The sequence below is a fragment of the Zootermopsis nevadensis genome, unplaced genomic scaffold (genome assembly GCF_977971745.1).
Source record: "Zootermopsis nevadensis isolate Lab colony 2312 unplaced genomic scaffold, Znev_1.0 Znev_ptg000028l, whole genome shotgun sequence".
In the NCBI taxonomy this organism is placed as follows: domain Eukaryota; kingdom Metazoa; phylum Arthropoda; class Insecta; order Blattodea; family Termopsidae; genus Zootermopsis; species Zootermopsis nevadensis.
The window spans coordinates 5,475,682-5,502,062 of NW_028259160.1; the positions used below are offsets into that span (position 1 = coordinate 5,475,682).

General features: G+C 36.7%; 1 protein-coding gene across 1 annotated transcript in view; it reads right to left on the reverse strand.

Moving 5' to 3' along the window:
* Nucleotides 1-26,381, reverse strand: part of mgl (low-density lipoprotein receptor-related protein megalin) — a 226,136-nt gene that overhangs the window by 5,192 nt on the left and 194,563 nt on the right. Inside the window, exons 33-58 of the mRNA XM_022076817.2 lie at nt 24,826-25,027; nt 24,144-24,596; nt 22,818-23,125; nt 21,910-22,120; nt 21,350-21,610; nt 20,482-20,665; nt 19,674-19,855; nt 18,598-18,821; nt 17,387-17,610; nt 16,901-17,112; nt 16,296-16,482; nt 15,304-15,526; nt 13,868-14,203; nt 13,234-13,480; nt 12,032-12,323; nt 10,724-11,054; nt 9,769-10,061; nt 9,190-9,316; nt 8,239-8,424; nt 6,954-7,158; nt 5,506-5,743; nt 3,897-4,151; nt 3,602-3,736; nt 2,501-2,872; nt 1,887-2,297; nt 123-275 (exon numbers count right to left, since the gene is read on the reverse strand). Coding sequence (XP_021932509.1) covers nt 123-275; nt 1,887-2,297; nt 2,501-2,872; nt 3,602-3,736; nt 3,897-4,151; nt 5,506-5,743; nt 6,954-7,158; nt 8,239-8,424; nt 9,190-9,316; nt 9,769-10,061; nt 10,724-11,054; nt 12,032-12,323; nt 13,234-13,480; nt 13,868-14,203; nt 15,304-15,526; nt 16,296-16,482; nt 16,901-17,112; nt 17,387-17,610; nt 18,598-18,821; nt 19,674-19,855; nt 20,482-20,665; nt 21,350-21,610; nt 21,910-22,120; nt 22,818-23,125; nt 24,144-24,596; nt 24,826-25,027 — 6,452 coding nt within the window. The remainder of the gene's footprint in view (nt 1-122; nt 276-1,886; nt 2,298-2,500; nt 2,873-3,601; nt 3,737-3,896; nt 4,152-5,505; nt 5,744-6,953; nt 7,159-8,238; nt 8,425-9,189; nt 9,317-9,768; nt 10,062-10,723; nt 11,055-12,031; nt 12,324-13,233; nt 13,481-13,867; nt 14,204-15,303; nt 15,527-16,295; nt 16,483-16,900; nt 17,113-17,386; nt 17,611-18,597; nt 18,822-19,673; nt 19,856-20,481; nt 20,666-21,349; nt 21,611-21,909; nt 22,121-22,817; nt 23,126-24,143; nt 24,597-24,825; nt 25,028-26,381) is intronic.

Here is a 26,381-nt window from a genome sequence, read left to right on the forward strand (position 1 = left end):
AGCCATTCAGTATCTTTTAGTCTTGATTGAACGGTTCATCAGTCAACTAGCCAAACATTCAGATAGTCATTCCACAAATCAGTGAGCCATACAGTACCAGCATCATAAAAATAAATGCTTACCCTTCACTCCTGATGGATTCACCAAGTCTTTGGTGATAATGACGGGAACTCCGCGACCAAACTTGTCCTGCTTCACAAGTTCACCAGCATCCCGTGTTACCCAAAACATGGTGCTCTCAAACACATCCAATGAGATGGGGTGATGAAGTGACTCTGAGAACATAATAAAAATTACAAACTGTATAACTTAAAAGAATGAGTGAGTGCCCCTGGAAAATATTTAACGTTCACACAGGGGCTGAGCTTTCCATACCTTAAGAATGAAAACCTTCCTTTCATTACAAATGTATACAAAATTCTAATAAAACACCTTCATTAAAAATGGCCCGTGTGACACAATAAAAATATTATATATTAATATCTATATAAGAATATTTGTCACCCAAAAGGAGTATAAACCTGAAATGTAAATAGTATTACAGTGAAACCTCGATGCATCGTTTTCGGCGGGGGTGGGAAATAAAAACGATGAATGCGGGAAAACGATAGATGCGGGAAAGCATTAAAAATTTAAAAAAAACAATGTTTCTCTTTCAAAGTTACTTCTTTTTACCAAAAAAGTCTTTAATGGACAACTGGTTTGTCGAAACTTTACGTTTTAGACCAAACAGAGCCCTTTCCACGTTCAAAATGTTTTCTTCGTCACGTTCACTAATATTAAGCGCGTAAAAGAACGACTTCACTTTCGCCAATGCAGCGTGTGCTTCGGCAAAACTCGGCAATGCTTAGGGCTCGCATTCGTCGTCTTCCTCTTCCTCACCACTCCAACCCCCTTTGCGGACAATAACAGGAAGAATGGAAATACTATTACTGCCGAACTCAACGAAACGTAGCTGTAGAAGACCCTGAACCGCTGGAAACGAGATGAACCAGAAGAATGAAAAGTGCCGCCAGCCTTTCCTTTGTACTTATAATAAAAGCATTTGTGAAGAAATTCACACTGCACATGCCATCTGGCATCGCTGGAACGAAATATGAGTGCACCCAAATTAAAATCGTAAAATTTCTGACAATGGGCACCGCCATTCACTCCAACTATCACCCCTGCACCGCTGACCCCTCATTCCAAAAGAATCTGTGCTGGTTGGGAGACATAACAGGTTACCGCTACTGCGTATTCCAAAAACATTGTGCGTCTTTCGGTAATAATTTATCTCAAAACCCAGCATTTTAAATTCTCAGAAACGATCATTGCGGGAAAATTGTGGGCCGGGACTAAGATTTTTGAACGATCGATGCGATAAAACGATAGTTCGAGGAACGATAGAAGCGGGAAAATGTAACATTATTTTATATGGGATGTATTCGGGACCGAACAAAACGGACGATGCATCCGGGAAAACGATAGTTCCGGGAACGATGGATAGAGGTTTCACTGTATTTGGGCAAATGCCTCCTAGTATGATCTAACTAATCTTCTTGACTTTTGTCCATCCAAAAGGATTAAGAAATCCATTTTAAATATGCAGTTCTCAGTAAGTTTCTGTTATGCTAGAAGACAGAATGATGGTCCTACACTAAATCCACAGCAGGACCTGATATTCTTAACCTAACTTAAGTAATTTAAGTCTTCCAAACCTAGATTACTTCATCTGAGTGAAAACATCCAGTTCCCATCAACCTAGATATTCAAAAATGATGAAAACTTTCATGTCCCTTGAATCTAGATTGTTTTACTTCAGTGAAAAATTAAGCTCCCTGAACATTTACTCTTTCAGACAAGTAAATCATTTGCTTTGAAAGTTCTGAAGTCACTGAACAAACCTCCATGGAGTACAAGAATCCGATTGCTGCCATCATGCTTCACCATTTCAATACTATTCAGCTTCGAATCAACCCAGTACAATACATGATCCATGGCATAATCAACAGCCAAGCCTGCTGGGTGTCGAATGCCAGTCGTGACAATGGACTTGCGTTTACTACCATCCATCCAAGATGACTCAATCTTTGGTGCAGCACCTGCATCAGCCCAATACATGCGACCCAGCTGTGGATCCACAACCACAGACGTCGGTAATTCAAGGCCGTTATTGATGACTGCACGCCGGTATCGCCCATCAGTTTTGGCAACCATAACACGTCCACGTGGCTTTGAACCTGAGCGATCAGTCTCAGTCCAGTATAGGTTACTTGAAACCCAGTCTACAGCCAGGCTAGCTGGTTTTGAGTTACCTATACAACAAAATGTTTCTTTAATAATTACTATACTTATTTTGAATAAGACATAAATGAAGATTTTGATAACAGGCCTAAAGAATTCTGAATTTATAGATACAGACTGAAATGGAATACACTATATCTGAGCATTCATTTGAAACTTTGTATTAGATGCAAGAAACACTGTAATGTCATGGAAGATACTGTTATGTGCATACCTTTCATGTTAAGATCTTGTGCAAAGCCAACTTTCACATCTCCTTTCTGAGCATTGACCATGTAAGAACGTTTAATGGTTTTATCGTAAGAGTCAGCCCAGAAGATGATTTCTGTGTTGGGATCATAATCAATGGCTTCTATTCTTTTCTCATTTTGTATTACATCAATCTGGCGGCGATCCAGTATGCTGTATGAACGAATCTCTGGACCATTAGCAAAAAGAAGTGTTACTTCAGGGTTGTCTGCCTTACACACGCCACTCATTCCATCTGAGAGTGTGAATCCTTTGCGACAGGAGCATTCATATGTTGAATTCAAATTGGTACACAGTTGAGAACACTGGTGAACTCCAGTTGCACATTCATCAACATCTGTACAATACGAGAAACAAATTATTTGTTATCATACTTGCATTGGTAAGACTTAGTATTTCAATTGCAAATATAAAACTGAAAGCATCACTAAAACAAAATCCATGGAAATGTGTAGCAATAATATTCAAACACAAAAAATCATGCTTGGTAATAAGATTATTGAGCAAGTTCAAAATTTTAGTATTTAGGATGAAGTTCCTACAGAGCACGTAAATGATATGGAAATAAAAATAAAATAAATAAATTAACAGAAATGTTGGCAAACAAATATCACCAGAAATGGAAATAAGAATATTACCATCACAGCATAAGCAACTTTGAAAAATGGTAGTGATGCCTGCATATATAATAAAATAGATGCCAAACAACTTGAAACAGCACATGCTATTCCAAGCAATTACCGTTAACAAAGCAAGTGTTACAGAACTAGATTACAAACAAAATACAGATGTAAAAGAAGAATTACATATCACAAGTAACCACAGACTAGCACAGAAATTGTTGACAGTGGTCTCATCTCAAACAGAAGAACTGGTAAGTGCAAGTGATCAGGAAAATGCTAGTGACTGTCCACCTGACAATTCCAATAAAACCAGTGTTTTGCATGGATGGATAATTTAGTATAAGCAGGAAATCTTTTGCTGAAAATGGTAAAGACCTTCAAGTTGACAATTCTGTATATGTTGTACACACACATATATATATTAAAATTTGTCTATTCCATACCTAGGCACTTCTTTCTGTTGTCTGGAGAGATAATGAAGCCAGAGTAGCAGGCACAGATGTAACCTCCATCAGTAAGATTCATACAGTGATGCTCACAGCCTCCCCTATTTGCTTCTGTACAAGTTTTTGTGTGATCTGCAACAAAAATTGCAACATATATCTGTGCAGTTCTTACTCTTCAACTGATATGTCTTTAACACACCTTGTTAAAATAACTGAAGAATTTATCACAAACTTTAATTAAAGGTCTTTTAAAGTTAACATTTGAGTTGACGGTAGAGATTTAGGCACTTACGGCAGCCAAGTTCATCAGAGGAATCACCACAGTCATCAGCAAAGTCACACACTCTACCACGGTCTATGCATTTTTTGTTTGCACACTGGTACTCAGCATAAAGGTTGCAGGGTTTGAAGCGACTAGCACATAAGGTCATGTTGTTTTCGTCACTTCCATCACCACAGTTATCAATTCCATCACAAAGCTGATAGCGAGGTATACAGCGATGATTTTCACACTGGAATCTCTTGAGTGCATCACAACTAAAGTTCACTGAAAAACAAACAAGCAATATGGAGAAAACAAATAATACAGGAAAGAGAACATGGGCCCCCAGGGAGCTGACAAGACATTAAGTACAACAAAACTACCTAAGAAATGTCTCTGAGATAAAGTTTTCCACGTAAAGATCAAAATTCTGGGTCCTGTCAAATTCTTTAATCTGATGAGGCTAGCAAGTACTATAAACAACTATAACATTTAGTGCTCAGATCCCAGCTACATTAAACTTACCAGATATAACTTCATTTAAATAAACAGTTCACACAGAATTTGTAAGTATGTTTATGTTATAACTTCATACAAAATTTCACACACTTAGTTCCAATAGTTCTTTCGTTACTGCCACTATGTTGCTGACTTACATTCCAAAACAAATAAATTAAAAACTGCACATTTTTCAACCTCACACCATGAGCATTGTAACGACTGTAAGAAATTAAAGTATTATGGTGTGGTAACCTCTAGTGGTATGACACTCATAACAACTTTCATGAAAATTCATCAACTGGTTCTTATTAAGAAGGGCAGTCACACTGATGCAAGGACACGATTATACCATGAGTCTAACTTTCTGTCTGAAACGATTCTTTTCTTCAGCTGGCAAACTGAGCTTGACAGCCATGTAAAACAGAAATTATAGTTTCATACATTTCAATCGTTAGGTTTTGAAAAGAGATGGGAAGATAAAATAATGTAAACTGAATGGCAGAAAGCATTCTCCAAATTTAATCAATTTTTAATTTTCGTCATGAATGTAATTTTGTAAGACTTGAGGTTCTCACAGCGGTGAATATGAAGATTTCTGTCTTCTGGGTTGTTGCGCTGTGTAGTCTGGTCGATGTTAACCAACGTTTCAGAGGTCATACTGCCTCCGTCATCGCCCTGATGACGGAGGCAGTATGACCTCTGAAACGTTGGTTAACATCGACCAGACTACACAGCGCAACAACCCAGAAGACAGAAATCTTCAATGTAATTTTGATTTGACACCGTCAACCAAGAATTTTCAAATTTGTCAGAAATATTTTGAAGCTACAATCAATTATGTTTTCAAATTATTTACATTATATTAATTTTAAAAATGTATTTAGGGCTTTTAACTAAACTGACATGTGTTCATTTATATACTCCAAACATGGTACAGGACATTAAATTGGATATATCTGTAACTGTACTGGCATTGACAAAAATATTTCCTGATATAGCATGATTGGACACTGATGGTAGTGTGTTTATGCCCAAAACACATCTGTAAAAGAAAGCAGCTTTGTCAAAGTGTACATGGAAAATGAACATTAAGCTAAAATCCAACAATACATCATAGAACTGTATACAATAAACTTACTACAGAGACTTGGGCTCTCATCAGAGTTGTCACCACAGTCATCTGTCCCATCACAGAGATCTCCCTGGTTTACACACAAATGATTGCCACATTCAAATCTGCTCTCAGGACAGTAGCGGCCACCAGGAAACCGTGGAGGACAATGCATTTCATCACTCATATCTCTGCAATCTCTGTCTCCATCACAGCGAAAGTATGAGGCAATACAGTGTCCACTTGCACATTGGAATGTTCCATTCTGGAATACATATCAAAAGTAATGTCTAGTAAAACATTAATGCAGACATTCCTGTGATAATGGTATGTCTGCTGGAATAAGAGACTAGTTTTATTATAATTTTAATTTTATATAATTTTATTCATTTTTATATATGTGAATATAACTTAGCTACTTCTTCAATGGCAACACATCCATCTCAAACCACAAATTTGTTCTGAATGACATGTGATCTGGGGATGACACATTGCCATTAAAACATGTAGCCAAGTGAAATTATATTCACATATTTAAAAGCGAATAAAATTCTTGTTCAGGCTAAAAACCCAGTTTACTTAACATGCCCAATAATAACATCCCACAGAAAATTTTAATAAGTCAGTGTTTCTAATGTTCTCTACATTGTGACATACTTAAATGTTGTTCAATAATTTATTGTACATCAAATCACCTACTTTTGTGAAAGTTGTGTGTGTGCGCGCGTGCACAAATATGCATGTGAAAACATGCACACACAAGTAATGCATGCTCACATCAGTCTTCACAGTATTATTACACTTTTCAGCTACAGTATATATTTTTGTAATGTGTGTTGTAGGTTGTGTAAAAATTTAAGAGATTAACAACATTTTAGGAATGAGTAATATATGACATGAGTAACAGACAAATATAATGTTGATATACACATGGCAGTTCTGAAATAGTGCAATCTGTAACAAATCCAATGTATATACAAATTTTAAAGCAGCAATACAACTTAAGAAATACTGGTAATTTATTCCACATAATTCACTCTTTCCTTACTCCTCCCATTTGGCATCCCCATGGGTTCATAGAAGATGTATATGAAAACTGAACTATGTCAGAGTGCAAAAATTACCAACATTTTATTAATAAGAGTTGACAATGGAGGAGAATGCAGCAAGTTCCTCAAAAATGTTAGTAATTTTTACCACTCTGACATGGTGCAGCACACAGAAGCATCTACAATGCTTTTATTAAGAAAAACCATGAAACCATTTGTGATTGCTTTTTCAAGTCTCAAAGAATCCTATTCATCCATATAACAGTAACCTTAATAAACTAATCAACTTTCCTTGTAATGTATAATTATGTATAAAAATACATTGTAAATATGACAATCCACATTAATTGGAAACATCTTTAGAGAAAGAGAAGATACTTCCAATATGCATAATGTATATAATGTCCATAAAGAGTGCCAACTTACCTTGCATTGAAAGCCTGAGCAGGTTATTTCATCCGAGTTGTCACCACAGTCATCATCAACATCACATCGCCACCGGTTAGGAATGCACTTATTGTTGTTACACCGGAACTCTGACTCGGAGCATTCACGATAGGAACCGTGGCAGTGGGCATCCTGTTCATCACTATTGTCACCACAGTCATTCTCAAAGTCACACAGCCATCGCCTGTAAAGCAACAGAGTTTTAAACTGAAGTAAGATAGGATAGGTACGAAAGAATTAGGCAGCTACCGGATTAAACAACTGTGTGATAGAGAATGGTCACGTTACCTCTTTCAGTACACCTGTGTTTTAAACTTATATAAACATATGAAATCAGTCAACACATACAATGTAATTATTGTTCATGAACACATTACCATGACACACATTACCCTCTGCCACATTAATTAATTAATTATTTTCAAGTAAAGAAGATACCATTAAAGTACACTTTGAAAAATCATATCATAGGTGAGATTTCAGGTTCTGGTGGTGACAAGTATGAAGATGGCTGCCTTCTGGGATGTTGCACCATATAAGCTGATAGATCATCACCCTGATGAGAGGCAGAAAGCTCCTCTGAAATGTCATTCAGTAGCTACCAGACTACGCAGCACAGCATCCCAGAAGACAGCCATCTTCAATCATGCTATATGTGTTCACAGATTATGTACAGTTTTAAATAAATTTCAGGCACAAGAGACACCCACACATAAACACACACTCTCTGAGGAAACAAAAGTGAGTTTACTGAATAGTGGTCTCATGTCTGTCTGACATTGCACAGGAACAAACAACATAACAAATCTTATTTCCAGCATATCTAAACAACCTTAAGGGTATTATAAAAATAATTAAGTGATATTAGAATCAAGAGAGACATAATTATCACCCAGATTTATTTATATATTTGGAAATAATTGTTGAGAGAACAGCAGTTTCAATCAGCTATTTAATACAAACAACATTAATTTCTGAGAAAAGTTTTTGTAAACTAAATCATCTATTACCTTACTTTATCATTCTTAATTTTCAACTTTATAAATCTTGTGTTTTAATGTCTTCTTTTAAGTACTGCAAATTTATAATCTTTTATAACCCTTTAACTAAATGTATTTAGCCCCAATGATCTCCATCAGTGGGAAGTATGTTCCTCTGAAATGTTGGCACAAAGCCAAAATAGTGTACAGGACAACAAACCAGAAGACTGGTAATCATATCGCCATGGAAACCTCAAATCCTACAATAAAATAGGGTTACTTACTTGGGGATGCATCGGTTGTTTGTACAGCGGAAATCTCCAGTTTCATGACACTTGGGACAATTCTCTGGCAACTCATCACTTCCATCACGGCAGTCATCTTTGCCATCACAGAACAGCCACTTGGGGATACACCGGTAGTTGGTGCGTCCTGGACATCGCTGCCACCCAGTGGTACAGTTTCGCTGCCTGTTTCAATAAAAAAACACTCATATTTTAACACTGTACAATCCTGTTAGTTACTACACACCTATATTTAATGAGGTTAAACACAACTTCAATAATTTAATGTTCAAAAGAAATAATAACATTTCACAATGTAGAACAAGTGGGTAAAACATTGTTTGATTAATACTTGGGTTACCTAGTTATCTTATTCCAACTGCAAAGGTAGAACAGCATTGAATGAGGTAAGTATAAAAGAATTCAGAAGGAGACAGTTAATCCTGGCACTCAACTGCAGCCTGAATAAAACCATGAAAACATTCAGACCAATAGGTAGTCCACTGGGACCAGCTACCCACTAAATACTTGTTTGGTCTGATATCATCTGATGGATTAATAATGAGTGTTGATTTGCAAAAGGCCTAATTTCTGAATAAAATAATATTTTAATTCACATGGGTTCACAAGTACAATTCAAATTGGTTTACAGGTATACCTGTCATGATACAACATATATTCAGTATACACTCACCATTAAATTACAAACGAAAAATAATACCTACCCACTCATCAACATATATTTAATTCATATATTCTATATAAATAGCTCTTAAAATATTTCCTTTATACAGAAGAAGTCAATTTTTATTTAGGTAGATCAGATCCCCTGTTATTATGGAACCTGGATGTTCACCACTGTCACAACAAATTCCCATAAATGGGCCCTATCATTAAGTGACTCAGACATTATAAAACACATAATGGCACATGACACTGATAATATTTTACCTGCACATATAAGCGGGCTCATCTGAGTCATCTCCACAGTCATTATCAAAATCACACATCCATAATTTTGGGATGCACCTTCCATTTTTGCAAGAAAACTCTGTTTCAGGATCACATTTTCTGTTATCTGTAAACAAAAATGTTTTCTAATGCTTAATTAAAACATTGACAATCTACTCAAGAATGGATCATACATAAGGTACACTTGCATAATGTAAGTGCTGCATATTACTTTTCATCTAACTCTGTTAAACAATCAAAACTCACACACAGCACTACCTATATAACAAATAAGCCACATACTAGGTTTTAATAAAATAATTTCACTCATAGATACATGTAAAAAGTTTATTTTACCTCTTGAGTAAAATTGCCTTAAAAATTATCCAAAATAAGCCAATACTAAGAAAATATTTACAGAATTTAATATTAGGCTGCCATACTGACTTTGATAAAATTGGTTGAGTAATACAGGACATGATACATGTGAATGGAGAAACAGACGAAGCAATAAGTGCTTTAAAAAATATGTTATCCACTAGAACAGAAGTTGATTCTCTGAGTGATTAAGAAACTTACGGCATATTTCTGGAGCTTCATCACTGCGATCTTTGCAGTCAGCATCTCCATCACACATCCATGCATTTAGCACACATCGACCATTAGACTTGCACTTGAATTCCAAGTCAGGACATGGTAAATCACAATTCTTTTCATCAGAACCATCTCCACAGTCATCTACTCCATCACAGATAGTGGCTGATGCTGTACAGTTGCCATTACTACACTGATAAGTTCCTGCACGACAGTGACGTTCAGGGCACGATGATGGTTCATCTGTGCCATCTTTACAGTCTCTCTCTCCATCACATCTATCAAAGACAAGGATTAAGTTAAAATGTTATTTGTCAAAGAGTGTTTGCCACTCAATTGCTCATGAGTTTATATTATGTATTCACATTATGATGGAATTAATAAAAATAAAAACATCACATTAACAGAACAATCCAAAGTTGTTGAAAACTTTATTATACAGTTAAATGTCTAATTCTGAAAAAATAAATGCTAATAAAATATAAAACTGCAATATCTAAGACCCATTTTGAACTAACACTGACATAAATGACAAAAAGACAGATTCTTACTGTTTGGGTTCTCACCGACATGTACTTAATTTTGATTTAGCGGTATCAGTTAATTTTCATATTATCATAAGTTTTTTAGAGAGGTCAACAGACACACAGTTAAACATCTTGGAACACAAAGAAGAAATAACATGAAGAGATGTTATGGACACATTACAAGGAATCACTGAAGTAGAAATTTCAAAGATTTTGAGCATAAACCTGAAAAGAAAATGACCAAGAGTACACAAGATCAAAATGGGATCAACAGGTTAGGAAAGATGTCACAAAGAAGGAAGGAAATTGAGTAGTTGTCGGAAGACAAAGAGACAAATGAAGAGGTATTGTTGTAACATGACCCATTAAAAGTGGAAATGTCTTAGGAAGAAGAAGAAAAAGATGAAGCTTACTTCCAGAACCAGGGTATGCATTTATCATCATTTCCACCACAACGATGTTGTCCAGTTGTACAGTTGGCAATACAGGTCTTGTTATCCTGTGGTGACAGATAAAACTGATTTGGACAAGCACATATATACGTCACTGGACCTTCCCCCTCTCTGAAGCCTGTGGGGACTGGTTCGTCACCTGTTTTAGGCTTTGGGCTGATCAGACAGAGGTGTGAACAGCCACCATTGTTGTCTCCACATGGATTAGGATATGGTAGTTGTCGCAGTGGATGGAATATGTGCAAGTCATATGGACGATGTGTTGTATTTCGAATTACTGCCAAGTCTTTACCTGTTAATATTAGACAAAAATATGAAAATCAATTCTGGTTTTGATTGACATGTATTTTATGTTATAAAGCATTATATCAAAATATTAATTTCTGTTAATAAGCTATCAATTCCTTTAGTAATGAAAAAGATGCATCTCATAAAGCCCATTCCAGTTTAATGTCAAACTCGTCTTCATATGGATGAGTCAAAATAGCACAGACAGTAAAAGAGATTACTACAGGCTGGTCAACTGACATTTGATTCTTGACACAGGCAGAATTTCTCTTTGCCACCAACATTGGGATTAGTTATGAGGTTAACCCTGTCTCTTATTCTACACATTTTGGGGGCTCTTCCCCAGGGACACAGTAAATGAAGTACTACAGTTAACAGGTTAAGAACCGAGTTTAAGAATGTATGAAGTCTTAACTTCACCCGTACTATACAACATTATGGGTGGTGTTTAGACATATAGACAACTTTACCGTCACATTTTTACTATTAAGGTACTGATGACTGTGTTGCATTAGTTCATGTGAAGTGAATAAAATACCACTATATTCAAAAACTAACTCATGACAGTATAAATATTCTGGAACAAGTACCAGACCTATTAAGGTGATTAGGTTATTTTTAAAAGAAATTTAAGCTTTTATGTGAGTTTCCTGATATATTAAGTCATGTGTATAGAGAGAAAATACTATCTTTAAGCTTGTAGGCTGTGTTATCAGGAACAAACCTTTCACATTGAAATTAAAATTACCTTTGGAAAGCATTTCATACATCCATTGCCTATAAATCATCACTACTACTATTATTACTAACAGTAATAATAATAAAAAAATCAGGTGAAAACATTATTAGCACCTGTCACTATATGTTCCTGATATTTATGTGATTGTAAATGTTTCACAATTATATTTTGATTCTCATATCTCTGACTGCTAAATGAACTATCCTTTTCACCTCACATACAATATGGAATGATCACCTTACCTGTGAACTTGTTGGCTTTGCTAATGGCCTTCAGATTCCAGTCAGTCCAGTAAAGGAAGTCATCAAACAGTGTAATGGCAAATACGTGAGGCACCTTTTCACCTGACAACACAATATGGTGATGATGGCCTTCCAGGTCAGCAAATGCAATATAATCCAGGTGCGCATCAGCCCAGTAGATATGATCCGTAAAATAGTCAATAGTGAGGGCATTTGGCCATGCAATATTATTCTCCCATGTAAGAATTCTTGTAAAATTAGAGCCGTCCATACCCACTTTGCCAATAAATGCCTACAACAAAAAGCACTGATAAAACGTGGATTAGTGCTTACTTAAATTGTAAAAATGTTGAAAGAAGAAATTTCTGGGATTCTGCCAGAATGTAAGAAACTTCGCTAAATAAGAGCTACACGTTTTTAACTTAATGTATATAGTTACACTATAGCTAATTATATATTTGTGCTTTAGTCATGCTGTCAGTAGATCAGTGTTGGATGGTAAGATGATTAATTAATAATGAATCTGAAAGGATATGGAAAGAAGTAGTCATTGCCTAATTTAAGCCTGTATTTGGCTACAGTGATTCAGGAAAAAAATTCAAAACCTCAATCAAACACCTGGTATCCAGGCCAGACTTTGAATCACAGACTTTCTGAATACACAGAAGAGTGTTAACCACTTGGTCATGACAATCAGTTAATCTCGGGTAGAGTACAAGTTGTTTAGTAATAAATCCACAAAAAGCTGCAAGTCAATCATTCCCTGGTTCTATTCCTTAATGTCTTCTCCATGGTGTCAAAACTGCACTAAATTTCATCCTCTGCTGTGGTAGAGAACACTTAATTCAAACTTTGCAGTCTTATTGTGTGAATAGTATTTAATCCATAACCTTCTAAACTTATTCAGAAGATTCTGCCACCCTTTGGGAACAGTTCAAACTATGTTAGTCCATGGTTGGCCACAATATGATGCAGAATTAACCATGTTTATCTAAAATCGCTTTTAATCGACCTGTTGCTTGTATCACAACATCCATGATAAATTAGCAGTTTCTTTCAAGTAAAGACATTTTATAATCTGCCAAAGAAATACCACAGATTCATACATAACTTTTAGTGACAGTGATAGTCACTCTCAGTATGCGATGTGAAACAGTTATAGAAAGGGAAAGGATCACATGGTAAATTTAAAAGCATCTTGCCTGAAGGTGCCAGCTGGTGAAATACAAATAACCAGTTCCAGGGTGAACAGCAAGAGCACGAGGATCAGCAATGCCAACTTTAAGAGTTTTGCGCCGGGTGCCATCAAGCTCAGCAACATCAAGCTGTTTGCTGTGTCGGTCCAGCCAGTACAACTTGCGACCAACCCAATCTATAGCAATTCCCTCTAGTCCGTGGCTGTCATGGCGAATAACTGGTTCTTTTGGTTCAGATGATCCTATTCGTGACCTGAAATTATAACAACAAGATTTTGTAAAATTCATTTTCCATTTACTGTTCAATTCTTAACAAAATATCCCTATAATTCTTGCAGTCTCTAAAACTACCAAGATAGCAGAAGGATAGGATGGGGACTTTATTAAACAGATATATTTTACTGCATGTTTAATATGGACCCCAGATTGGATCTCATGCCAATGTGATGCCTCAATTTCCTCAAAATCATAAAAGAGTTTCAGTTTCATGAGACTATCCTACACTCCAGCAATCAGTTTAGGAGTTAAGTTTCTACGAAACTTAAAGTTGTCTGGGAGGTATAGGTAGGATGAGCAACCAGACAGCCAGTCCTCCAAGAATAAACATACATATTCTATTTGTAAAAGCACAGCAACAAACCTGAATATTGTTTTGGCACTGACATCACAGAAGTACATATATCCATCCTTATAGTCAAAATCAAGAGCCACAACATTCATGAGGTCTTGGTGAATTAGTGAGTAAACTGAAGCATCTAAAGACATGTTTCGAACATAATACTTGTTTGTAAAAATAAGCCATGGCCGAGTTTTCTCTCGCCGCTTGCATGTATGTTCATCTGTTGCTCGTTCATAATATTCCTCATTGCATTTGCAGTAGTATGATCCTGGTGTATTAGAACAATACTGTGAACACACACCAGGTGTCTCTATGCATTCATCAATGTCAGCACATGCTTTTCCATCTTCCAACAGTCTGTAAGAAGAAGCAATTTCACATACAGATCAACCTGCGAGAAGAGTGATCTCCTAAGAGACTTCATGATTTAAATACAGAACATTCCTCTTAGTTCTATCATTAATTACCATTCATTAAATCAAGGATGGGTAAAATATAGCATGAGAATATATCAACCCACAATGTACTTCTGTTCAGATATTAACAATAAAGTCCTTTACCAATTTTTGCTTTCTCATTATACATATTATAATTAAGTAATAAATTAAATTAAACTAATCTAACTAAACTAAACTAAATTAGATTTATGGGCTAAGTACTTAGTTAGCTTCACAATGCACGGTCATCCCTTAAAACATTGATAGTTACTTGGCTAGTTAAGGAATTTCACAAAATATATAAATTTTAAGAGAAACATCACGGTCACTCATGTGTCTTTCAACTTAAATCTAGCAGAATGCGGTTGGTCCACTGACTATGTTGGCCATTATGCAGATCAATATGGCCACTGCCTTGATCATTCAGATATCCGTTATGTGTCTGCTAAAATGCAGGGGTGCCTCATTAGAATATAATTTCAGGAAAGAAAATGAGAAGTGCTGAATTATTGATAACTACAGAGACAGTAGTTCAAGTCTCTGTAAGATGACTTTGAAAAGAATACTTTCTTTGTCAGGATCTTTCCTGCACACTTGACACAAATATCATAATAGCAAATAAAATGTTGCCTTTAAATAAGATATCTATACAATTCTTTTGCAGTGTCTAATCTAAAATGACTTCAAATTCATATAAGAACAGTATTTTGTGCATTGGAACCCTAGCAGTTTTTAGTGCTCAGTATATTCATAAAAATAATAGCATATAACACATGTACTGCTTCTTATAAAAAAATACATGATATTTGTTGAAGAAAAGCTTCGAAACAGTAGAAATAAACATAGTGAAAAGGAAGTAATTTTCCTTCTGATATGTGTTGAGGGAAGTGAGGGAAATTTTTAATCCCCAGTACCTGCCATCAGCACTGTAACATAATACGTACAACAATCAGACACAAGATACCACAACTGTGAAAGATTTAAAAGCCTACAGAAAATTTCTTGGTAGAGTCTACTTACTTGTAGCCCTGGTTACACTCACAGTAGAAGCCTGTAAGAGTGTCCACACACTTATGTCCACATTGGTGTACTTCCACCTTGGAGCACTCATCTACATTACAATGAAGAGGCTCGTCACTGTCATCAGAGCAATCTGACACCTTGTTGCACACCAGATGATAATCAATACATTGTCCGTTGTTGCACATGAACTGGCCTTGCGCACACTGTGCCTTTTCTTTTTCTGAATAACACAGACACATATGTTGGAAAGTTTCAACTACTACCTACTGACAAAACTACAGTTATACAGTTATAAATTCTTATTACAACCTCATGCAAAGGTATTTTCCTGTTTGTGTGGATATTACAGTACTCATCAGAAGCATAATAAATTATTTTTGCACCAAAACAGATTTCACAGCTTGAAATTTATTTATGTAACATAAGTCAGTAGCCAATGTCTGCATAGAAATCTGATATGTATGGCACTATGACAAGCAGAAACATCTCAATAATAATAATAAAAAAATAAACTGAGAATAGAATGTTAATATGGCAAACAGAACAGATTTCTCTAAACAAAAGCAATGTTTTTCACATTATATCACTACTAAACTACTAGACATGCAACAAAATAAATGTAAAAATTGAACAGAATTAGCCAGATAAGGTGCACATTACATTACTTTAAAATATATGCAGAACATGGTTTAATGATGCAGAAGGAGGGAGTAACTGAAAGGGATAACACAGATACCTAATTCCCCAGAAACATTTGCATTAAAGTAAATATTTGGTAATCTTTGTCTAAAGAGTTAAGAGAATTTCATAGCTGCCTGAAAAATCAGACAATATAAAGGAGATGGATATATGGGTATGTTCTATAACAATAAAAGACATTTAAATCTGTGGCCCAAGGCAATAAGATAAATAATGGTTACATAATCTGGAGACTACAATCATTAATACTGGTGATCTCATCATTATTCAGATGACTAAATAGTACTCACTGCGGCAATCAAATTCATCAGAGTTATCACCACAATCATCTTCACCATCGCAGTGGTATAAGGTTCTAATACATTTGAAGTTCTGGCAGGTAAACTCCAGAGTGCTGCAGGTCTTATACTGGGAGTTACAGAACTTTCCTTCATCAGAACCATCACCACAGTCATTATCATGGTCACACATCCAACCCTGCAAGAGAGAGGTTCACTGTACTTACAAAATCCACTCAGAAACTGTCAGTCATGAAAATATTAAAATTTGTTTTTATGTGTCATTTCATCTTCTAAGCGAGTTAACAGGATATGACTAAATAAGATGCAAAGTCTTTGAGACAGAAGCAATCAAAAATGTGTAATTAAAAGTAATGAATTTCTGAACACAATCAATTTGCAGTACTTCTTTTTCTTTTTTTTAATTTTCTCCAGGCAGTAGTGTATTTTTATAACATTTACCTCAACAGGATGAGGAAAAACATAAAAGCACCTCAGTCAGGTTAACTGGTAACAGAACAAAATTCAAATCTCTCATGTACAAACCTAGAACATGATCAAACTGCTCAATCTACAATTTAATCAGTGTGAAAATGTCAAACCTCATATGTCCTTACCCTGTTTATGCAACGGCCATTATTACAGGCAAACTGCTCATCACTGCAAGGCACTGGAGTGGAGCAATGGTGTAGTGTTATATTTTCATCTGCTCCATCCACACAATCAGGATCACCATCACACAACCACTTGCGCGGTATGCATTGTGCTCGGTTCCACAACTTGTTTTCTTTACATGTGAATTCTGTTTCCTCATCACATACTCGAGCATCTGCAAAATATTTGACCAGTAATTAACAATGTAAATGCAACAGAATGATCAAAAAATATTTCATAAATAGGAGTTTTGTAATTATTATGGTGATTAAATGAAAAACAATGAGATATTCGAGACATGTGCATGAAGCAAATCATATTGTCAATGATAATGCCATGTAGTATTATGGCTGTGTGCCAATGTTTCAGAATAATATACTGCCTCCATCATCAGAGCTAAAATCTTTAGCCAAAATACTACCCAACAGATTGACATTCACATTACTTACTGCACTGATGCCTTTCATCTTCATCTGAGTTGTCAAGGCAGTCATTATCTCCATCACAAATATAAATGCGAGGAATGCAATTCCCATTATCACACGTGAACAAATCACCAAAGCACGTCCGACCTTCAGACTTGCAGTACTCTGGTGGTTCATCAGACCCATCTCCACAATCATCATCACCATCACAATACCACGTTGCTGGGATGCATCGATGATTTGGGCACCTGCAGACAATGTGGGATGATGTTGCAAGTTAACAGCTATTTCAATTAATAACTTCTTGATATAACACAGAACTTTTCTTCCTGGCAGACAATGCCATTACACAGTACCACAACCTTCTCTTCAAAACATAAAAGTATGTTAAAATACATTGTCAGCTCTAACCTCAAAGTACCACCTTTTTCCTAGATAAAAAGCCCTGGTATAATGCACAAAAATACATCCCCAACAAATTATTAAACTCATTCCTAAAGATTTGACACCACTTATATCAAAGTTTGTTACTGGACATTAATTTGAGCGAGTTTCATTCCCTATCTCCTACACTCACAACTTCTTTCACTATGATAGTTCTTATTGTTATTTTCCCACCTCCTTTTGGACCTCTCAAGTTATTTCTCAACCAACATTTTCTATACATTTCTTGTTGTCCCCATCCAATTCAGTCCATTGCAACCTACTTGGTTTCACTACTGCAGCAATACTAAAGGACCTGTGCAAATCACAAACATCTTAGGCTGGGGCCACAAGACCGTACAAAGTACGTCCGTCATGATGTGTGTTACAATGGACGTACTTTGTACGGTCATGGGGCCCCAGCCTTAAACTGTCCAACTATATCATCCCAGTTAGGTTAAAATGTTCTCCTGTAAACACAATTTCAAAATATTTTATGCTCTCAATTAAAAAGAAGACTGTAAAAAGTTCAACTTCTGGAGTACACAAAAATTCTGAAGGTATTCTTTACACATCATAGGTGATGACATCAGGAGGGCAACCATGGGAAAAGCAAATAAAGCAATGATATCAAAGGCAATACTGTTATCCAAGACCACTGCTTTGACAGTTTGATCCATACTGATTGTTCTAATGACACAATCTAAGGTCACTGTTGAAATAACATTGTGAAAAAGGAACAGATGAAGCCCATAAGGTGTTCTTTGCTTATGAAGAAGTGTAAAGAACAACTATAAGTTGTGTTATCGAACCTAAAGCTGTTCTGTGGGCATGTGCGTTGAGCACAATGGATTGCATCTTCGTCACTATTGTCACCGCAGTCATTGTCTCCATCACACAGCCAGTATGGCTCAACACAGATGTTTGTCTTCTCACACTTGAGGTGGTTTACTGGACAAGTTGTGTTGCGTGGACAGCGATCATGAGTCTCGTCTGAAGTTACATTATCCTTACAGTCATTCACACCATTGCAGACCTGGAAATATGCAGACAGGCACATTTCAATACTGTAAAACAGTAACAATTACAGAGACATACCTCTTACCAGGATGCATTAAGACATGTTTTCCTCCCATTTCTTTTACAATTTCAATAACCATAGCAAAACTTGGTTCACAATCTCTACCTTCAGTATGAAAACCTTACATTAGTAAGATTAGATTAGATTATATTAAGTGTAATTCCAAAACATTGAAAGCAGGTTTTCAATAATATAACTAAAAAACCCTATTACAAATTACAACAATGCTTGTAACACAAACTCCACTCAATTAGTCTGTGTGTACAGCATCAATCCTTCCAACAATACACACAAAATATCTCACATAACAGTACCGATCCTTGCAGTGAATTTATTTTGTACCCGACAAGATCAGTAAAAGAAACTCTAACCACTCTATTTTAACAGTAAAATCTAATTACTCATGGCTTTTGAACAATGGTAATAGTACAATACAATAATATTCTAACAGATATAGGTTCTGACCACAGAAAATATTCTCTCAATATTTACAACATCTAAGAACTGTAATCAGACCAAATATGTGCATTTTACCTGTGTCACTAGACTGCAAAGAGAAAGAAAACAAACACACATACTTTGCAAACCAAACATATACTTACATAGGAAATGAGACAGTAAGCTATAAAGTAATGGACTGGGAAATAATGTTTATAGTAAAGACAGTACATTTTTCTTTATGTGCTACCCTTCCCACCCCTCTGATCTTCTTGCCTTTTACTTCTAATGGATCTCAAGTGCACAGATTCACTACAGTACAATAAGTGAACTGATAAAGACAAGAACTTTTGTAAAGATCAAGCACACCTGTAACATGGGTATGCAGCGATGGTTAGCGCATGTAAATTCTTCCTTAGCACATGGTGGATAGTTGCAATCTAATTCATCTGAACCATCTCGGCAGTCATTTTCATGATCACATTTCCATGACCGGAATATGCATCGGCCATTTGCACACCTAAACTCAATGGGACTGCAAGAATGGAATGCTGCAAACATAACACCAAAAGAAATGGTTGAAGAATACTTAGTATTTATTGGGTAATGGGTTGAATCCCATTCACTGCTGTTCATATTAGATTTACAATAGTATTTGACACAGAAGTAGTCAACTCGGAACTATGTTGTGAACATTATATATATATATATATATATATCTCAGACAACAGATAATGTTCAATATAATCTTAGTGCCAATTTTCAGTGTAGTTACTGAGCAGGTTGGTATAGCAGTAATTGTATTTAGGAGGCACCTTCCAAATCCTGACCAAGTTATAGACTTTTCTGATAGAAATGTCATAATTTCATCAGCCTATCCACTCTAAGTATTTATCATACTGGCATATTGGTAACATTTCAGACTCGGAGGTGCCAGGTTCTAGCTTTGAAAATGTTACCACACATCCTAATGATTTTCATAGATTTTCTTAACCATGTCCTCAATTTCATATCATTTAGTACTATGTTAACTCTGCGGTTGAAACAGTACCATTAATAATCTAGGAGTAATCTAAGAATCCAGAGTGCTTAACTCATATATGTATGTTTAATAAAATAACTCAGTCGCTTGTATGCAAACAATCGTGTACCCTGAACATCCAAACGCTCTACTTACTGCAGTATTGTTCATCTTCATCAGTATTGTCTCCACAGTCATCATCACCATCACATGCCCACATGCGCGAGATGCACTTGCCATTGCGACAAACGAACTTGTTGGCTTCACATGTAAGGTTCTTGGCCACGCACATGCGGTTCTCATTCACCAGTTTCATACTGTCATTACACCTACACTCTGCCTGTAGGAACACAACACCAGGGGGATTTGTACTCATTTGATTACAAGAAATATTGTGGGCTTGTTAAAAGAACAAGAACATCCAAGGGAATCAAGAAGGGCCTAAATCAGGTACTTCATTATGCTGCTCCTATGCCCACAAAGTTAATTTATCTTATAATGGATAAGAGATAAGAAAGTCAGTTACATAATAATCCAAGGCATCATAAACCAAACATAAACAATTCTTGAAAGACAGCCACAATTTTGGGTTCTCACAGCAGTAATATGTCAATTGTCATAATTTTGGTTGTAACATCATGTAGACCTATATGTGACTATAAACATTTCAGAGCAACATACCACCTTCATGTTCAAGGTTACAGCCCAGAAGACAGCAAGTTACACTATGGGAAAGTTTGATCAAATTAGGGATCCTGTGATATGGACATGAGTTATGTATGGATGACAACTGGATCTTTCAGAGCATCCAAATGTATGATGGCAAATAAACATCATTGGGGAAATAGAGGAAAGGCAGAGACAGCAATTAAGGTTAAATATATAAAACATAGCATGACAAAGAGTACACAGATGCAAAAAACAGATAATTAGTGGAAGAATGGAGAAGTTTCACAGAAACTACCTCAGATATTCTTAAATCAAACATATATGGTTTCAGTTCATGAAATGTATGCTGACTTACTGTGCCATTGGGTCCTGGATGACAAGATTGTGCACAACCTCCATTGTTAATGTGGCATGGATTGACCTGACATTTCTGTCGCAAATCTGAGAAAACATGTATGTCTCTTGGAGAATCTTCTAAACGTTTCACCATTTCTATCATGTTGGCACCTGTGTGTTTCTCAGCTCGGTAAACCCCGCGTAGTTGCAAGTCTGTCCAGTAGATGTAGATACCATAAACAGTGATTGCAAATGGGTAGATGGTTGCAGATATTAAGACCTAAGTAAATGGAGAAACATGAGTGAACTATGTATCACAGGACTAAAGCACAGAGGAATCAAAAGCCTGAAACAATTTCTTGTTAAAATCATCTTAAAATTATTTCACTGCAGGACTTATATTATATAGCCACTGTAAAAATTATATTAATTCACTCTGAAAACTAAATTCTACAATCCCAGGTACTTATAATGGCTAACCCAAAGTAGACAAAACACATTGCTCTGCTGTATCAACATTGGAAATGTGAATATTGTGCTGAATCTAATTCTAACAACCTCTGTAATGTTTCTGATTACCTCTCTGTTATTTCCATTCATTGTGGCTCTCTCAATCTTCTCTCTCACAGCATCTGTCCAATACAGCATCCTGTCTTCATAGTCAATAGCCAGACCACTTGGTTGTGACAGATCTTTATCCACAATAGCCTTTTTCAGAGAACCAGCCATTGTTGTTCTGAATATTCGACCCGATGTTCCAAAACGGCCCCAATCTGTGTAGTACAGTGACCTAAAATGTAACACACATCACCATTTGTTACTTATATAAAAACTGCATGCCAAATATTGGAGGCAGGCAATAATCATAAATGCCCATCTATTTCACAATTTTAATACTACTAATGGACCTGTATAAATGACAAAACACTTGTAAAGTATTATTTTATGTTACCCACAAAATGCAAATCAGTGAAATGTTGTATTTCCATGTATAAATGTTTCCATGTCTATGCATACATTCCAGCAACACAGATCCTAATTACATTAAATCTGTCAGATATAACCTGAAAGATTTGCAGCATCACCATATTAGTGATGTTTAATATACAAAAAGTATTACATTCAAAATCTGAAACTATGTTTATGATTAATCTCTATACAACATTTCATATGCCCAGCTTGACTGGTTCATTAGTTACCACTATCAAATACTAGGAAAAACCGGGAGAGATAGAATTAGGAACACATACATTAGGGGATTAAATCACATAAAATATTAGAATGAAAATAGCAACGTAATAAGACCTAAAAGAAAAATGTATTATGTTCATAACATCCAAATTACTATACAGTTTAGTATTAACCATTTCTCTGCCCACATGTGGACAATGTCAGATTTAGGACAGGGCAAGCAGGATGGCTCCTCCAGGCACAGATGATTAAAAGGGGTACAATCAAGCATAGTATAAACATAACCAATAACTCACCCATTGCACGGATCCACCACAATGGCTCTTGGACGCTCCACTCGAGCAATCATTACCAGATCTGTGCCATCCAAGTTCATGGCATAGATGCTATTGTTGGATGAATCTGTCCAGTATACCTTCTTCTGTGTCCAGTCATAAGCAATTCCCTCAGGGTTTATACCACGGTTGATAATGTTCTGAGCATCGCGGGAGCTGGGATCTGAGCTGGACATCCATGCAATGCGTGCCCATGGTCTTATCTGAGTGAACAGCAGCTTATGATCTGCATAATCAAAGTCTACCCCAACAACATTTGTCAGATTTCCCTGTAAAGAAAACAAGACACCATAATACTGCAAAAGAAAGAAGTATCTTCATAAAACATGGTCTTCCTTAAGTAGAAAATAATTATGCTGCTCATCAAATGATTCTTTATTGTTATGGAACTTGAAGGTTCATCAACATCACAACAACTGCCAATCAACAGGCCCTATTCTGAGATAAATTTAATTCCACTTTCAGAACCCACTTCTCTAACACCCATTAAGAAACCAATTCTCGCAGTCTCTTGAAATAAAGAGTAGCATGTGCAATGACCATTTTTCTCACTGTTGTCCAGCATACGCATCATCATAACCATTAAACTGTTAATTCTTCATAGCAGGATCATTTTTATTGTGCACCTTAACTAGGTGTGGAAGAAGCCATGTTTTAATTTTACATTATATTAAGAATTCATATGGCTTTATCTCCTCCTCCGTACTTGTTTATGGCATTGCAGTTAGGAACTTAAACTGCCACGTTGGTATTTGGGTGACAAATTAATGGCTATTCATTGGTATGTTTTGTCCACAAGCTAATGTAATTAGACAAGTAAAGAGTATCCTATAACAAAGATAGCAAGAGGCATGTAGAAATTTTTTAAAAACCTGTACAGCATGCCCCTTTGTAAAAAAAAAAGTAAAGTTTGTCCCACTATAGGCCATGAAGGCGCTTGGGGTGAGAGGAGGTATAGCTCCTCTTTTCCTTGGCCTTGGCACTAGATGGGGGTGAGTGGTCAGCATCACGCCCCGGCCGGCTTTACTCCCGGGAAAGGACCCCGGTACCCATTGTAGAGGAGGCTGGGTGGACCCCAGAGCCGGTCTGGACGCAGAGGCTAGAGGAAAAATCCTCTGCCCCCGTCGGGGATCGAACCCCGGCCGTCCAGCCCGTAGCTAGTCACTATACTGACTGAGCTACTGACTGAGTTAGTATTAATTACACCATTTGAAAGCTAAAAGAAATAGTAAGATAAAAAAATGCAGAAACAAACTGTAGATAGTAAACAAAACTATGTCCACTTACTACTGGTTTGAAGGGTAAACTGGTAGAGTGTGGGTCAAGATTTACAGATCTTATCTCGGTGCGAGTAGAGAACACGAGGAACTCATTTACTGAGTCACACTTCCGTCCATCACCAACACTTGACGTATTTATCAGCTCTCCAGTTGCACAAGCACAACGATACTGTGGCTTCTCAGTTCTGGTAAATTCTGATGGAAAAGAAAAGCATAGCTGGTCACATCCACCATTCCCCAACTGCATACAAGGGTTTTGTTCATCCAGAGGCTGGTTTGCCACATCAAAAATGGCAATATCACGCAGTCGAGGCAAGTTTGTTCGCACTGAGGAGGGAAGAGAAGTGTTGCCAGCCAATTTTGAAGCTTTGAACACTGAAGCCAGGTTACGATCCACCCAATAAACATCACTCTTATGTACAGCAATACCCATTGGATTTGGTAAATTGCGGCGAATCACCTGCAAAATTTAAGATGATAATAAAAATAAGGGTTATTACACTTGGGAAAAGCATAATACTTTAGATGCATGTATATCCATAATAAAAGTAAGGAGGAGGAAGAAACAGACATACAAAAATTTATTCAGACTTGGAGTATGACAGTTACTGAATGAAAAGTAGAATTCTCTATAGGAGATGTTCTTCCTAATCATAAAAAGTAATCAATAGTTACAGAAATATTCATACTTGTCTGTTTCCACCAGTAAAGGACACTTTCTGGATCATGTCCAGCTTGGAGTCAACCCAGTATACTTCATGTGTCAACATATCAACAGTTAAATCACGAGGGTTACTGATTCCAGAGGTCACCATTGGCTGCCAGCCAGTGCCATCTAAGAATGCTTTTCCTATTCTTGGGTACTGTCCATAGTCAATCCAGTAAAGGTACCTGAAAACAAAAATTCCAGGTATTTTACAACAGTGCACCGCAACCGTCCTTCCACATTCTCGCTTTGATGTTTGTTTAGTTGAAGTCACGGGTCAAACCCAGTGACGTGCCAGGCGCTCGTGCGGTTGCAGCTTCGACTCTTTTTAGTAAGTGCGCCAGGGAATTTTAGATAATTTGATAGTGGGCGGGGATTTAGGTCGGTGAGCATGGAACTCCGCTTCTCAGGGAATATACGGGGGAAGGTATGGGTAGGGTTGATGTTTTACGTGGGGATGGGCCTCGAATATCAATAAACGCCACTGGTGAGCTGGAAGTTGTCAACTTTATTGTCTGTTAAGACAATAGAGACCAATTACAGTTTACACTGGGCAGAGCAATGAATCGGCTGTCGTATGAAGAAATTTATGTAAGTGGAACACGGTCTGCACGACCTGCAGATCGAAAACTTGAGAGCCTAAAAGCTGAGCGACTTCCAAGGGTAAGAAAACTTCCAAACTTCCGAGATTGCAAGGGTGCCAGAGAGGTCCCCGCAACCACAGTCACTCTTTTTAATACCACTGCATTACGTAATTTGTTATTGAATTTGAATTCGATGTGGCGATTTGATTCGTTCCCTGACAGCGGCAGGAACCCGCCTACAAGCCGTATTCAAATTAAATTGGTCCGTCGCAGTAAAGCGATGGTCGTAATGCAGTCTTCACCTCACATCTGGAAAGGGTGCATTCTCTGTGTGGGGTGGCTTAAGTATGTTTTGTTTACATCTGGCCCTTTGTTTACGCCAGGCTCCCTCCAGACAGAAGGAATGTCGAGAAGGGAAGCGCCCAAGCATCTGCGTGTGGCCATATTCTTTCAACTTAATATGTTTAAGCCAAAATTAATAACTCGGTCAAATTTAGATGAAGAAAGACGTTCGAAAAATCATCTAAATACACCTTCGTTTTTTTAATATATATATATAAAAACCAGATTAACATGCCAAAGCCTGGTTTACCTTTCATGTCAAGGTTTCAGCCCGTTCGGGGGTCGAACTATGAACTTGGACTGGCACAGCATTAATCAAAATGTCTATAGTATGATTTCCTGCATGCTATTAATCAAATTTGAAATCCTGGGAAGAATTTATGATAACTACATTCCTTCAAAAACTTTAATCTACATGATAAACTTAACAAGTAGTGTAAATTAATAGTTCTTAAATGCAAAGTGACCCAGTTCTATCAATAATTTCTTCCAGCACAGATTCAGAATCCTGAATTTGCCCAGCAACAAAGTTTCACACTGTCATGTCATGTTTTTTGTATTTGTCCACATATAAAAAAGTACATGACATTTGAGGTTTTTACAGCGGTGTAAA